Source organism: Astyanax mexicanus, chromosome 4, assembly GCF_023375975.1.
Source record: "Astyanax mexicanus isolate ESR-SI-001 chromosome 4, AstMex3_surface, whole genome shotgun sequence".
Lineage (NCBI taxonomy): Eukaryota > Metazoa > Chordata > Actinopteri > Characiformes > Acestrorhamphidae > Astyanax > Astyanax mexicanus.
In genome coordinates, this window is record NC_064411.1 from 37,944,127 (window position 1) to 37,961,453 (window position 17,327).

Genomic DNA, 17,327 nt, shown 5'->3' on the forward strand with positions numbered 1-17,327 from the left:
GCGCTGAGTGGTGTGATGTGCTGCCAGGAGATGAAATGTGACAAAACGCTTCTAATGGTTCCGCCTGTCCCCTCCGGGAGCATCAAAGTTGTCATTCAATCAAAACAGGAGAGCAGCGATTTGAATTCTGCGCGCCGCGTCTCTTCTGAAGCCTCGTTTGCACTCGACGCTCCTGCTCCCTCCCTCCCGCCTCTGTCTGCGCCTCCTCCATGAATATCACAGCGACTCAGACAGATGCTAGCGCCTCTGAGAAAGTATCAGTAATTTAACTGCAATTTGACTCTCAATTCAATACTGTAACTTTCAAAACTAGTTTGGTGTGAGTATCTGAAACTCACTTCTTTTTGTTTAGAAGAGGGTTGCAGCATTAAGAGTCTCACAGTGTACCATGATATGACAATAGATGGTCATTACACTGTAGATGTTTGATTATTACATTGGTATTGGTGAAAAAAAGCAAAACAAACAGAAAATCTCACATCCTATACCTTCTAAATGACTATCAGCGAGTAATCCAGCTCAGAAAAACAGCTAGCATCACGGGGAACCTGCTTTAACACTGCTGAGGCCATCAGCAGTGTTGAAGCAGTGTTGAATTTAATACTGTAACTTTCAAAACTAGTTTGGTGTGAGTATCTGAAACTCACTTCTTTAGTTTAGAAGAGGGTTGCAGCATTAAGAGTCTCACAGTGTACCATGATATGACAATAGATGGTCATTACACTGTAGATGTTTGATTATTACATTGGTATTGGTGAAAAAAAGAAAAACAAACAGAAAATCTCATAATTGAATTCCTCCTAAATGAGCACGAGATTTGTCGACACTGTCATCAACTACCAGCGAGTAATCCAGCTCAGAAAAACTAGCTAGCATCATGGCTAACCTGCTTGTAGCTGTGTTGGATTTAATACTGTAACTTTCAAAACTAGTTTGGTGTGAGTATCTGAAACTCAAGAGAAGAGGGTTGCAGCATTAAGAGTCTCACAGTGTACCATGATATAAAACATAGATTGTCATCATAATGTAAATGTTTGATTATTACATTGGCATTAGTGAAAAAAAGGAAAACAAACAAATAATCTCATATCTTATACCTTTTAAATAAACAAAGGGTTCATTGACAATGTCATCAACTACCAGCAAGTAATCCAGCTCAGAAAAACAATGAGCATCACAGCTAACCTGCTTCAACCCTGCTATCTATTCTGGGCTTTAATAATGAGACAGGTTCAGAATAACCTACAGACATGACATACATATCATAACAAACTGCTAGTTTTCTTTTATTAGTAGGGTGTGCATTGTCATATTGTATGAGATAAAATACTATATACTTATAAAAAAAACTCCATTTTGTGATAAAAGTGATATGCCTAAAAGCAGTCTGTTTTTGTTTTGCTGTATACTGTACTTATTTTGAATTTTTTTTTTTTTTTTCGGTTTATATGCATGCACTGAACACGCTGAAATTTAGTTTTGTGGTAGTTTTTTTTTTTACATTTATACAGTCTTGGTAAGTTCCTGTTTATGAAGTACAACAATGTTTATAGAGGTTCTATTTCTACTAAATGTATGAAGCAATTATATTTAGAGCTGGGCGATATGGAAAAAAATCTTATCACGATATAGTTTTCCATATCAGTCGATATCGATATGTATCACGATATAAATCAAATCACTTTTTGTCACACTTAAAGGTTTGTTTTTATTAGTGAGAGAATAAGGGAGTTATAGACAAAAGTTTTATAACAATATTTTTTTCTGTATCTCCATAATTATTAGGGCTGGCCTGAATAGTTTTTTGAGCTCCGGATATTCGGCAGTAATTGGTAGCAAATATTCCAATATTCGTTTTTTTAAAAAAAAGACGGATTAAAAACAAATTAATCCACTGCAAAAATTTTCCACGGCTGAAAAAAAAAACATGGGCTATAAGCTCAATATTAAATATTTCGTTTGTTTAGAAATTATTTTATATTCTTAAACCATGTTAAATTATATAAGATTAGTAGGGCTGGCCCCAAAAAGCGTTTTTTGAGCTCAGAATATTCGGCACTGATTGGCAGCGAATATTCGTTTTTAAAAAGACGGATTAAAAACTGATTAAAGTACAACAAAAATGCAACTCACAGCCTATTTAATTCACCACAAAATTTTCCAGGACCCGGAAAAAAAAGATTTCCCACCTTTTCCTCAGCTGGGTCGGGCTCAAGAAAATGATTTGTGATAGGCTGTTTTTTTTTGTTTGTTTGTTTAAGCACTTAGGCTTTTGTACTGCTGCAGTGCAATATTTAGATTTTATATTTTTAAATTCGTTAGATTTTATTTCTTTTAGCATTTTGAACTTAGATGATTTTTTTTTTCAATTTCACATTTATTTTTTCTGTTCATTATGTTCTATGGGTCATTTACTTTGGGTTTTTTTTGAAGTATTATTATTTTATTTTTTACTGCCTGCAGGTCAATATTTTTAATTTATATTTTGAAATTCGTTAGATTATATTTCTTATTGCATTTTGAGCTCACTTTAGATGGTTATTTTCCAAATTCATATCTATTTTTCTGTTATTATTAAATGTTATTAGCTTATTAGCTTAGCTTGTCATTTAGCATACAGAACTTCTCACTGATTTTTAATGAATGTTGATTTATTAATTTAAAAGCTGTACCTAAGTATTTTAAGCCAGACAGACACTGTGTGATTTTTATTGAGTTCATCTGCACTTTTAAATGGTTTGTCCTGTAGGAAACGCATGCGATTTATATGCTGACACTGTTGTCTGACTGAGGAGCTGCTTTCCGTCAAATGCAGCCTGTAGGCAGGAAAAAATCCAGCCAGAACCAACCCTATCATGAGCCAGTTTTAAAGCCACTAATTTAGTAGAGCATTAAACTACAAATTTGAGCTGTACCTGCTTTACTTCTTAATCTCTGCCCCCAAAACGGTCCGTTAACTTGCTTGACAGACGCGTCAAATCCCCCGCGTGCATGAGAATAACTGCGTGATTATTACAATTTTCTTAACTATTTATTAATTTGCTCCAGCGTCCTCTGGATTGATTACACCTTGTGTTTTCATTGGTTTGCAGACTTATGGGAGGACTTGGATCAGATCCAGCCCCAGCGGTACTTGGCTGAGCATGCAGTTCAGCGTGATCACGTGCTGCGCCCATTTGCGGCACTAGACGGGAAATGGAAATGAATGTTTATCGAATTCTATTGCACAGGCTTATCATCGTCATCGAGGGAAAAATTATCGCGAAACAAATCGATATCGTTATATCGCCCAGCACTAATTATATTTATACTAAATGTAGTAGAATATGGATAAACTTAAAAAAAAAATTTTTTGCAACATTGCCACCAGCACTCAACCTGTCAACAACTACCAGTGAGTAATGCACCTCAGAATAACAGTTATCATATCAGCAACAGCATTACTTTAACTGAATAAACTACAGATATTTTTATTATATTTAATTTAATTGTATTACTAGAGAGGGAGAAAGAGCGAGAGAAAGAGAGAGCACGGGCCCCCGAGAGATAGAGAGAGAGAGAGAGAAAGAGAGACAGTACAAATGAGAGCAAGAGGAAGAGAGAGTGTACGAGCACCTAACCCTGCATTCACACTGGAAAGCGACAGGCCACCATTAATATCCTATGACAGGACGTGATTCCAGCGAAGCGACAGGTGCAACACTCCTGTGAAAATTAGTTAACCTATAGACTCCATCCTGCTCTCTAAAAGAAGCAATACTGAACAGCCAATCAAATCAGAAGCCATTTCCATATGTCTGTTTTGAAGCTACATTGACAAAAGCAGCCTGTTTAAGTCTAAGAGGTAAAGAGAGGTTAAATCTGAGCTTGTAAAAATGAATAATGGCTGTTTTTGGTCAATAAAGCGACGCAAGTGTTATAAGTGGAGCTCAGGGACGAAATAAAAGGCATGAAAAATGCAGGATATGAGCCCTTTAATGTGCAACCTTCAGGTGAGGAGCTCATACTTATGCTAATGCTGAAAGCACATAAGGGCGAGGGCGGGGCTAACTCACATGCTCCGACAGGGTGGTAGCCTTAACAGAGCACATGGATGAAGAGTGACGGTGTGGAGGGGATGAAGAGGATATATGTTCGATCCCTCCATAATAAAGTTGTCCATACGGAGCTCATCATGTCTGGCAGTAATGAATTAGGCTGCTATTCGCTCTCCTGCTGAACACTCTCCATATTTCATGCCGGCTTGTTCTATAATTAAACGAGGTCCGGGACAGGAAGAGAACCTCGGCCTCTTCTGGCTGAGCGGCCGTGCGAGCCCGGGCATGCTTTCTACTTCTACTGGAGAGAGAGAGAGAGAGAGAGGAGCACATGAAAGAGAGACATGAAAGAAACCCAGATAAGGTTAAATCAGAGCAATGACCAATGGGAGGGCAGAGAGAGACAGAGAAAAAGAGACAGAAAGGAGACAGAGAGAAGAGTAAGGATAAAGAGAGAGAGAGAGACAGAGGGATAGACAGAAAGAGAGATGAGGAGAGAGCAAGATAGATAGAGGAAAAGAGGGAGAAATAAAGAGATAAAAAGGGTGTGGAAGGGATAGATGAAGAGAGACAGAAAGATAGAGTGAGGGAGTGAGAAAGAGTTATACAGAGAGGGTGATAGACAGAGAGAATGATAGATGGAGAGAGGCATAAAGAGAGAATAAGACAGAAAGACAGACAGAAAGATAGAAAGAGGGAGGAAGACAGAGACAGAGAGTGTAGGGAGAAAAAGAATAGGAGACGGAGAGATAAAGAGAGATAAAGAAGGAGTTGGATAGGATAGAGTAAGAGAGACAGAAACATAGAGTGAGGGAGTGAGAAAGAGTTATACAGAGAGAGCGATAGATGGAGGGAGGCATAAAGAGAGAATGGGAAACAGATAAATAAACTGAGAGAGAAAAAGAGAAGAAGAGATATAAAGACAGATGAAGAGGGACAAAAATACAGAGTGAGAAAAAGTTATATAGAGAGGGTGATAGACAGAGAGAGCAAGAGATGGAGAGATGCATGAAGAGACAAAAGGAAAACATAAATTAACTAAGAGAGACAGACAGAAAGATAGAAAGAAGGGGGAAGACAGAGAGTAGGTTGAAAGAAAATATGAGAAGGTGAGATATAAGGGAAGGTGTAGAAGGAGTGGAAAGGATAGAAGGAGGAGAGACAGAAGGATAGAATGAGGGAGGAAGACGCAAAGAAAGTAAGGAGAAAGAGAATAGGAGAAAGAGAGATATAAAAAGAGATGAAGAGGGAGTTGGAAGGGATAGAGAAAGAGAGACAGAAAGATAGAGTGAGAGAGTGAGAGAGTTATACAGAGAGAACAGATAAATAAACAGAGAGACAGACAGACAGAAAGATAGACAAAGGCGGGAAGGAAATGGAATGAAAAACCAAGAGAGACAGAAATGAAGATAGAAAGAGGGAGGAAGACAGAGTGTAGGGAGAAAGAGAATTAGAGAAGGAGAGATCCAAAGAGAGGGAGGGAGAAACAGCAAGAGACGGAAAGACAAAGAAAAAAAGAGCAAAATCAAGAGAGTGGAAGAGAGAAAAAAGAAAAAGTGGAAGCAAGAAAGAAAGTGAGTTAGAAAATGTAATCAAGAGAAAACGTGGGTGAGACTGTTACAAAAAAATAAAAAAGAAATAATAAGAGAGAGAATGAGAGTGAGATCAATTAAAAATGATGAGTTTCTTTGATTTTACCAAATTAGAAACATCTGGAATATAATCAAGAGGAACATGGATGATCACAAGCCATCAAACCAAGCTGAACTGCTTGAATTTTTGCACCAGGAGTGGCTTAAAGTTATCCAAAAGCAGTGTGTAAGACTGGTGGAGGAGAACATGCCAAGATGCATGAAAACTGTGATTAAAAACCAGAGTTATTTCACCAAATATTGATTTCTGAACTTTATAATATGAACTTGTTTTCATATTTGAGGTCTGAAAGCTCTGCTTCTTTTTTTGTTATTTCAGCCGTTTCTCATTTTCTGCAAATAAATGCTCTAAATCATAATATTTTTATTTGGAATTTAGAAGAAATGTAGTCTGTAGGTTATAGAACAATATTCATTTCAATTAAACTGAGAGATGAGAAGAAAGAATGAGGGGGCAAAAATGAGAGTATGAGAGAAAATGAGCAAAGGAGAGAAATAAATATGGAAACAGACACAAGAAAGAGAGAGAGAATTAGTGGGAAAGAGACAGTAAGACAGAATTAGAGAGACAGACAAACAGAAGTAGATAGAAGGAGATAAAGAAAGGAAGTGTGAGAGATAGAATTAACTGAAAGAGTCTATGAGGAAAGTAGTTTTAATGTTAACTAGATAGTGAATAAAAGAGAATGTATGCAAGTGAATGCGTGAGAATGAAAGAGAAAGAGGGATTAACACAGCATCAATGTAACTTACTGTAAAACCTTGTATTTCTAAAAGCGGAACTCCACGGGAGCAGGGAAAAGCCTTCTTAACTTTCAAGGGTAGTCAATGTAAAGAGATGTTACTGTCACTCTGACTCTATCAGTGCAGTCACTGCAGCTGTAAGCGTGTGGGTGAGGTGTGTGTGTGTGTGTGCACTTGTGTGTGTGTGTGTGTGTATGACAGTACATCGCTTGCTAGAGATTATCATTCAGTGGCGAGACGCATTCATTTTCAGTCACTTCTGTTTTGCCTAGATCTTTCCATTTAGAGTGCTGGAGACTCGCCAGGGCCTAAAAAAGCTCAGGCGTCTGGCTGTGTGCTGCTATAGAGAGTGTGCGGTGTGAGTGTGTGTGTGAACTTAAACTAGTATGTGTGTCTATTAGGGAACACACACACACCCAGAGACTGGCTGTGTTTTATGGCAGGTGGCTGGCTGAAGCGTTTAGTGATCCCGGAAGGTCTATGTGTTTAAATCCAGAGCTAATACGACAAACGCGGCACGGAATACATAAAGTCCCGAATCCGCAACGGATGCAGCGCAAACACAACTCAAGCGTTCTCCCGTTTTACAGCAGCGCTGTTGCTAATCCTTACATCGTCTTTAATCCGGGAGCAGGGCTGTGAAATCGGCGCGCTATCAAAGAGCCGCGATCAAACAATACATCAGATATTCATTAAACAGACATGTTCATCCACACATCCGGCCATTAGCAAGGAGCCGGCGACAGTCTGCGAGAAGCACTTAAAAGCCCAGGCAAGACTTTGATGGGAATGCGGACGTCAACTTACATTTCGCCCGGCTCCGCTATCAAATGGAAAGCTGGGAAAAGCAAATATTAGAAGAGGCTTTAGGAATAGCGGGAGAATAGTAATGTGCGGTATTACCAATTCAGATCACAAATAGAACAAATGCAAGGATAGAGAGCAAGACAGGAAGAGAGAGAAAGAAAGAGACAGACTTCCAGTGTTCATCACAGCAAAGCCAAACCCAAGCCTCTAACAGGGCCCCCCTCATTATCCGCGGCTCGCAAAGCATATTTAACACCTGCGGCAGAAAGCAAATCACCAAGAATGATCAAAAATTCATATCAGCCTTCTTTAAGGTAGGCCCGCGTCTGCCGTAACGAGAACTTATGAGCCCTAATGACAAAAACGTAGCAATAAACCCAGGCACGAAACCTCGTTCCTGGCATAATATTTGAAGCTTTGAAGCTCAACCTCTTCAGTGTCTTCGCACTCACTTTCTAAAAAAAAAAAAAAAACAGAGCAGCCTTTATTTATTACCTTTTCAAACTAAAAAAAAAACAGAGCAACCTTTATTTATTGCCTTTTCAAACTAAAAAAAAAAAAGGAAAAAAAAAAAACTCAAAGAATTCCCTTAAGAAGTGCGACTGACAAGAGCTCCCTCACTCACACTGTACTAGGGGTGAAAGGATTACTACTTGAGCAATTCAAGTTACTCGATTTAAAAAATTAAAATCGATTAATTTTCTGTGCCTCGAGTAATCGTTTAATTATTTTCTTCATTAACGCAGAGCACGGAATTTAGCGAGGACTTTTAATGTGAAACAGCGCGCTTAGTGTTACGTCACCCACCAACAGGAAGCAGGAAGTGGAGGAGGCGGAGGTTTTTAGAGCGTTGAGCAGGTTAATTTAACTTATAACAAATCAATGAGTTTAACATTAATGTACCTTATTAACATAATTACAGCGCTGTGGAGTGCTGGTTATTAGGAATACTGTCAGGGTGTGCCAGGCAGGAAGACGAGGAGGCGGACGTAAAAGCAGTTAAGGGAGATTTATTAAAATAAACAAAGAAACAAACCAAAACAAATGAGGGTTAATGTAAGAGAACGGTATACCATACACTTCAGTATTCCGTACAGTCGACCTTTTCCTGTGATTTAAACAATAAACTTCTTTATTATAAACTATTGTTATGTGCAAAATATAGTCTGCAGTCATCACATTTTACCCAAAACAGCATCTGTTGTAATATTTGATTGAGGAAGTAATAATCATAGTTCAGGGTTTCCGCCACGTTCATTTCAGTGCGGCGGTCCGCCACGCCTTCGTTCTTCCCCGCCACCCTTCGTTGCCCCGCCCTCTCTCGTTTCTGACACTGTCAAACTGGACAACTGAATCCGAGGTATGTGGCGCTGAAATGATGTTTTTTTATATTTGTGAACAAGTTGTTGAACATTGTTCAAGGGTTATATCGGTAATATGTTGTAGACGTAGCCTACACAACACGGCTGGTTTCGCATGTTGCATCTATTTCGGGAGGCTACAGGTGAGGGCTTCTCTAGCCGTAATTCCTAAACGCACAGCTGTGTTCCAGTCCTGCACATGTAGCAGGGTGGCCGCGGGTCCTTAAAAAGTCTTAAATGGTATTAAATTTCATTTTTGTCAAATAAGGCCTTGAAAAGTCTTATTTTGTCTTAAAATTTCAACCAAAATGTCTTAAATTTGCCGGAGCTAAATTTAGGGGGGAATAATTCCGTCAGCCATGTGTTGAACTTCGGGGGTGGAAATCGGTAGTTAGTCATGCAGTGCCAACATAACGCGCGCGCGAGAGAGAGAGTGTGAGTATAGGACACAGCGAGAGAGAGAGACTGAAACATAACGCGAGAGAGAGAGAGAGAGCGCGCCTGTAAATAGCGAGAGAGAGAGACTGAAACATAATGCGAGAGAGAGAGAGAGAGAGAGAGAGAGACTGAAACATAACGCGAGAGAGAGAGAGAGAGCGAGAGCGCGCCTGTAAATAGCGAGAGAGAGAGACTGAAACATAATGCGAGAGAGAGAGAGAGAGAGAGAGAGAGAGACTGAAACATAATGCGCGCGCGAGAGAGAGAGATGAATTAAACAGTGATTAAACAGCTTCAACTTACGCAGGTGTCCACTCAGGCTCACTCACCTGGTGGAGTGAAAATCACGCTATGTTTCTGTTTCTGGAGCTGTCATAAAGCAAGGATGTAGGGCCCTAGAATAGAGGCACCCTAGAACAGCTCTGTGATGCATTTGTTTTCACGGTCCAGTAAACATTTTATTGTAATTAAATTAAAGATTAAAGATATTATTTGTCTGTTTTAATAAGCACAATTTTTAATTAAATTCAATAATATTTTTTATTTTATTTACTCATTCTCACATTTAAAATACCTAATACAGATAAGAGCGAATAAATAATACATATATATTAAATATATTAAATTGAATTTGGTTTTGTATAAAGTTTAATTGTGTATACTGTACAGTGAGAAAATTGTAATGTTTGTGTCTCGTATTGTGTCTTGTGCATTCACATTTGAAGTTTTCAAGCAGCTAGATTAAACGTAAACAATTAATAGTTTTTTTATTTTAACGTATATGATCTTGCGAGTTGGTCTTAATTTTCTTTGGAAAAGGGTATTAAAAAGTCATTTCATTGATGTAGCCTTCATGTATGTATTCATAATAGGTGAAAACAGACCTGAGAAACAGGCTACAGGGGGAGCACCTGGCTGCGTGCATGCGCATCAGTATTAATGGACCTTCAGTCCTTGAGTTCCCATACCAGAAGGCCTTTGAGCTGTTCTTTAAAAAATCCAGGAGGATTAAATGCTCTGAGCCAGCCTGCCAGATGTGCCACTGAATGTGGCTGGGTGATATACTGTATAGATAACATGTCTGTTGTGCCCTTTCTCCTCTGTTATGTATAATTTAACATTTTGTGTTGCACACTTTTACGTTTACCGTATCTGAAAAAAGAACAATAAGGATTTATTTTAAAGAAACCTACTTTTTGCAACTTTTTGTTTTAAGTGGGCATTTTTCAGTGACAGTTGGAAATAAAGAAAATAACTGGAAACATGTGTAATTGTGTTATATCGTGATATCATTAACGTGATATAAATTATCGGTTCCCAACCCGGGGGTCCTGCCACCGCACCTTCAAGGAAATCCTGGGGGAAACCCTGTAGTTTATAACTTACTTAAAAAACAAGCTTACTCCAGCTCCACTTCATCTCTCATGGACAACTGAGATTTTGTGCCACAGCTTCAGCACAAAATCTTTAATTTAATTTATCCATTCATTGACAAACACTTTACTAAGCTTCTATGTCAGTCTAAGATCATATGTTAAAGGTGGTGAAGTTTTGCAAAATACAGCCACCACGAGTGGAAATATGAGGTGTACGGAACACTGTTGCCTGTTTGTTGGCAGGTGTACGGAAAACTGATGCACAATGGTGATAGGACTGAGGGCAGTTTTTGGTTTCTTTAAAACTACCGGTCCAAAAGTAACCAATCAAAATTTATTTTGGTTGCTAGGCAGATATCCCATAGTTTAATCCATCACTGCAGCCTATTTGAACTCGAGTATTTTCGTAATATCAACTCAAACGCGGAAAATACCGAAACTGTGTACGGAATACCGTTCTCTTACGTTAACGATAACATAAACAAACAGGGAGGCTTAAACAAAGAAAGTAACGAGTAACTGAAACAAGACTGAAATAAACTAAACAGGGCAAAGAAAACAAAAGAATAAACAAGATATAAACTAGGAAAAAACAAGAAATAAACAAGAAGATAAACACTGAACTACAAACGAAGGCAGCAAACTCAGAAAAACGTGGAAATACAAACGACAGAGGAAGGTGCAAAGACCAACGAAGAAACACAGACACAAGGGGACTATATATACAAACAGGAAGCATACACCTGGGGAAACAGGTAACAAAGGGGTGCGGAGCTACAAATAGACACACGTGATGGAAAACTACTGGGGAACACACTGGGAAACGGAGAAACACAGGGAAACAGAGCAAGGGCGTGACAAATACTGTCTAATGTGTGTGTGGTTAGTTTATTACAACTGAGACTTACAAGTTCTAGACTTAATACAGGCTTTATGTAATCAGTAAACACAGCGCTGTGGAGCTTATAAATAAATAAATACATGTTAAAGTTAGCTGGCCATGAACTTACTGTATTGTCATTTAGCTCAAGATGTACAACACAAAGCCAATGTTTATGCCTTTATTACTGATTAAATGTCCTATATTTAATACTTACAAAAAATCCTAAATTGAAATAATTGAACTTAATTTATCCGATTGCTGGATTAATCGAATCGATTTTTCCGTAGAGTGCTCGATTACTTAAATAATCAATAGCTGCAGCCCTATACTGTACATCCGCCCTCCCGCCAGTCCAGTAAGACAGTAGTAAGTAAGTGTTGCTGGGCTGTCAGCCGCAGCCAGCAGGACTCAAGTCGAGCTCCAGAGAAGGAAGCACATGCGAGCGGACAGCGCCCGTAGCTCCCGGGCATCCCAGACTCCATCCTCGGATAAACATGTCATCTCAGCTAACTGGCAACACCTGGCAAGTCCTGGACAAAGCTGCAGATCCGAGCCCCCCAAGACGTTACAAACGTGTCGAAGCGGCACACGTGTCACAAAGGATCAGCCAGACTCGGAATCAAGAGAGCAGTTTTTGGGCTCTGCGCTGGTTTCACACAGATACAACAAGATGCACACTATTTATCTGCTCGAACCTTCCATGTTATTTCTGCTAGGGGAAAAATATGAGCCTTTGTTTTTTTTTCTTTCTTGGTCTGGTCTAAAAATATATTAGATCAGATAAATTTGCAACAGAACGTCCAAGAGAAGCTAGTTTCATAGAGTCATGTCTATATTACACAATGTTTACATTTAGTCTTATGTAAAAAGCAGGTTAACGAGCTTGTTAAGGCTATGGCAGGGCAAGGCTACAGGACCAGTCACAAGTTTGGACATCAATGTAAAATTAAGGGACACGTGCAATTACATAGTAAACAAAAAAGTGTGTGTCCTCCACAATCCCCTGAGTGTGCAAATCTGATTCTTTAGAAGAATCTAAAGCATAAAACATATTTTAGATTGTTTAACACTTTCTGTATTCAATATAATTCCATATGTTTTCACGTCTTCAATATTAAATTTACAATGTAAAAAAATCTAGTAATGTACAGCTCTGGAAAAAAATAAGAGACCACTTAAAAATGATGAGTTTCTTTAATTTTGCCAAACTGAAAACCTCTGGAATATAATCAAGAGGAAGATGGATGATCACAAGCCATCAAACCACCAGGAGTAATAAGGCATAACGTTATCCAAAAGCAGTGTATAAGACTGGTGGAGGAGAACATGCCAAGATGCATGAAAACTGTGATTAAAAACCAGGGTTATTCCACCAAATATTGATTTCTGAACTCTTAAAACTTTATGAATATGAAATTGTTTTCTTTGCATTATTTGAGGTCTGAAAGCTCTGTATATTTTTTTGCTATTTCAGTTATTTCAGCAGCAATATGAGCAAAACAGATTACCTTACATTTACTTTCATTTATAAATAGGGGTTAATCTACAGTTACAGAAGATACGGGAATCACCAGGTTAAGCATTTGCACTCGTTTGGGCGTAACAGGGGTTCTTTTTCTTCCTCTGTTGTTGTATAGTTGATGATGGCCTGTCTCAAATACCAACTTTGTAATTTTTCTGATTGTCTAAACCATCTGGACCAAGACCACAATTTTTGGTATAGTAAAATTTTGGTATTTTCATTCAGACTGTGGCTGATGACACTTTTCACGCATTCTATTTTGGTTAAATACAACCTGAAATGTCAGAAGGTTTGGACTAAACCTTTAAGCTTAACCATGAAAATAGATTAACAGTATGTTTTCCCCCAATTCCAAACTAAGCAATCAATTTAATCTTTTTTTCTGGATTACAGCAACTGAACAGCAAGAGCAGTAGACCTACTGTATTATACTGTATATCTACTGTATTCAGCAAAGTCCTCCACAATCTCTAGCTAACTTGAAAAGAAGGTGAGACCTATATGATTTTAAAACCTGATTAATCTTCAGTGCAATCTACACCTGTATGCTTAATCAGAGAAACTATATAAAAGTTCCTGAAAACCTCCCGCAGTTAGAAGTGTGAAAGCAGCCGACTATCACCTATAATGAATTGGATGGAAAGCAGTGTGCTTGGTATGATAATAAGAACTGCCATTTTCTGGTACAAAGCAAAGTTGGTACAGAGTTTGTATCAATATGTTCTTTAAATATTTGGCAACCCAAAATTTTCAGCTGAAAATGGCAAAAAAGGATGATGATAAATTACAGGATAATTACTATTTTAGGACTATTAGGTCATATTGCAGGGTTATGTTACTATACTTTAACAGATTTACCCTTTAGAAATATTGAATATCTGAGTGCTGCTGTAATTAAACTGGAAACCGGCAAGGAAATCTGACAAGCAGCAGGTTTAATAATTATTTTAATTATTAAAACCTTATTCACATAAATTAAACAAAAAAGTGTTCAAAATCACTTATCAAGCTCAGTATCGGTTTATACAGTTCCCTACCTATTTACAAACTGAAAGATACAAACTGTAGATAGAGGGCTAGTTAACAAGCTAGTTAACTCAGTTTTAGCAGTTTTCAGTTTTAGTTTGTTTGCTAAAAGACTGGCTGCCTCTCTCTGTGGAAGTTTAACTCACGTGACTTAAGTAGCACTATGATGGGCATTTATGACTAAAATGACCTTGCTTATGTACATTTATGACTACAACAGCACCACTGGTGAACTTTTATGACTAAAGTAACGCTGCTGTGGTAGCTAGCTAGAAAGAGCAGCACTGCTGAAACAGGCTAAATTCATGATTATATTAGGACAGCTGAGGTAAATGTGTTGTACTTTCAGGGTATATCTGCTAGGGTATTAAATATGTTTAGTGTTCAATTGTAATTGTTTTTCCTTTGTGAAGAAAAATTAGCTATTTTCATGAATACCATTCAGCCAGTAAAAAAAATACAGTACAAAACTAGAAAACAACCCGGAATATGCTTTATATTTCAAATTTCAAGTAGCACCTCTTGCTTAGATAGAGACAGCTTTGCACAACTAGTCTGGATTTCCTCAATCAGCTTTATGAAGTAGAGTCACCTGAAATGTTACCTTTCAGTTTACAGCTGAACTTGTCAAGAGTTAATTACTTAAATTTCTTGCCTCTTCATGTGTTTGAGAGCATCAGTTGTAAAGTTGTGAAGAGGTAGAGTTGGTATACAGTGAATAGTCCTATATAATTAAAATTCTAATCCATAGTATTGCAAAAACTACTCAACCAACTAAAGAAAAAAATAACTTTAAGAAATGGAGGTTAGTCAACCGATAAATTTCAAGAACTTTAAAGGGTCCTCTAGTGCAGTCGCAAAGACCATCAAAAGCATTATGATGAAATTGGCTCTCATCAGAACCGCCACAGGAAAGAAAGACCAAGAGTTACCTCTTTTGCACAAGCATAAGTTTATCAGAGTTACCAGCCTCAGAAACCACAAGTTAACAGCAACCCAGGTAAGAGACACCTCAATGCTTTACAGAATATTTTAGTTTGTTTAACACTTTTTAAGTTACTATATGCTATATCCTTCATAGTTGGGATGACTTCAGTATTCATTTAAAATGTAGGAAAAACATAAAAACATTCAATGAGAAAGTGTGTGGATTAAAGTAAGGGTGGGTGATGTGGGTGATTCTTGGTATATTATTAACAATATGAAAAAAACTGAAAAGTTTTCAGTTTAAATGTTTCAGTAGGAACAAAATAAAAACCTGTAAACCTTTTGGTGTAACCTATTTGCAAATATTATGAACTTACCAAAAATCTGATTTTGGATAAAATAATAATAATTTAACAAAACAAATAATCTAACATAAAAAAATCCAATATAGCAACAAATCTGCCAAAAGTGCATAATATTTAACACATGAATATAAGCATACATTTATGTAAATAATACACTGCTTTTAAGACAGAATATTGCTATTATCATAATGTGTTTTAAACATATATATTACTGTGTCACGATATACTGTGTATGATACGATATGGCTCACCCCTAGTTTAAATCACTATAGAGACCTACAGACAATCAACAAGCTCTGAGCCTGGCTGTAACATTCTGAACTCTAAGAAACCCACTTGGGTAACAGAACTGAATATTTTACAATATCTTCTACAACAAGCACAAAAACCAGCCTCCCGTTTCTTAAGCGTTGGCACTAATTTGGGGTGTAACAGGGGTTCTTTTTCTTCCTCTGTTGTTGAATGGTTGACAATGGCCTGTCTCAAATACCAACTTTGCAATTGTTCTGAAGTCAAAACCATCTGGACCAAGACCACAATATTTGGTAAAATCAAATCTTGAAATTTTCATTCAGACTGTGGCTGACGACACTTTTCACACGTGCTATTTTGATTAAAATGTCAGAAGGTTTGGACCAAACAAGGCACGTAAGCTTAATCATGAAAATAGACGAAAGTTTTTTTTTTTATCTTCTACAACAAGCACAAAAACCAGACTCCTGTTCCTTACCTTGCCAACGTAGAGCGGTTCATCTCCTGTGTACTCCTCCAGAACAAAGAACTGGTTCCACACCCAGTTCCTCTTGTGTCTATGAGGCACGGCTCCCGCCTCGGCCCTGTGAAGTCTGCTGGACGCTGGATGAAGTGCGACAGAGTTCAGCGTCATCCCCCAGCAGCCCGACTCCCATCGAACCAGAGACAGTAGGGTGACTATTCTCAGTTCTCTCCAGATCCCAAAGCTCCTACTCACGGTGTGGGCCATAGCTGGACGACAGTGATGGGCAAAACAATAGTCCCAGGTAGGGTAGAGGCACTAGAGATCCAAGGCGCCAGGGAGCCCCGGACGAAAACGATGGTCTGAACTTGAAAAGCTTTGGATGTTCCTGTGGTGCAGCAGGCAGCCAGAGCAGTAGTGATTGATGAGGTGGACCACAGCACGAGTGAACGGTGATCACAGCCGATTCTGAAATGCCAATCCTGATGGACAGATAAGGACAGAGAAAGGGAAAGAAAAAGACAGAGAGAGAGAGTGTGATTTAAGACTGTCAGTGGCTAAGTCAGTGCATGCTAGTCTTGTTTTGCCACCTGATAATATTACGCTCTTTTGAACAAGGTTAACAATGGGTCTTTCATGTTCACTTGATTCTTTCAACTGTTTTCTTAGATGCGATGCTAGCAGCACCGTGCATCTGACCCCGAGATTAAGTGCTATCTTTTGATATTTCAAAGCGAAGCATCAGGAGTGCTCTGGGTGAGCAAACAGACCCGCACTTCTCCACTCCAGACGGCTAGTTGACAGCACTACTAAAAGTGGAGCACATTCATCTTAAGGGCAAGGGGCAAGAGGAAGACACAGAGAGAAGAGTAGAGGGATAGAAAGTGAGTTTTAGAGAACGGAAAGGTGTAGAGGAAAGGAGAGGGAGAGTAGTGCAGAGAGAATATTTAGTGTTACATAGAGACAACAACATAGCAAGAGGAAAAGAGAAAGAGATACAGTACATTGCTGAAAGCATTAAAACAAATGGATGCCACCTCAATTCCCCTCAGAGAATGTGGCAGCTGAACGAAGTTGCCTAATAGCACAATAAAAAAAATACTTGGCAAAATATCTTGGCAATGTATGGCTTCAGGAACTGCGAGAAATTCTTCGCCACCAACGGCAAATCAAAAAAGGAAAACGACCGCATCCTCGCTAGATGTTCTTGCAACCACGACCTACTTCCCACCTTGATATTAACAGGCGTAATGGAGAAACGGCAGAACAAGGCAGCCTTGACTCAGAACACGGCGTGGCACTCCATTAGCAATGCAAAACTACAGTTCAAAAGGATGTAACCTCAGTAGAAGTGACAAAATTCCAGTCACACAGCTCCTCCTAAGCAGTCCTGGGGGTTCTCGGAGCCAGCGAACCTTATACATGTTTCAAACCGCCTTTTAAAATCAAACGTTAACATTCCGGGAGGAGGAAA

At 38.6% G+C, this 17,327-nt stretch overlaps 1 protein-coding gene across 1 annotated transcript in view; it reads right to left on the reverse strand.

Annotated features, from left to right (window-relative positions):
• The window catches only part of cdh7a (cadherin 7a), a 142,973-nt gene that overhangs the window by 115,218 nt on the left and 10,428 nt on the right, over positions 1 to 17,327 (reverse strand). The window contains 2 exon segments of the mRNA XM_049478526.1: positions 15,869 to 15,953; positions 15,955 to 16,335. Coding sequence (XP_049334483.1) covers positions 15,869 to 15,953; positions 15,955 to 16,046 — 177 coding nt within the window. The 5' untranslated portion in view covers positions 16,047 to 16,335.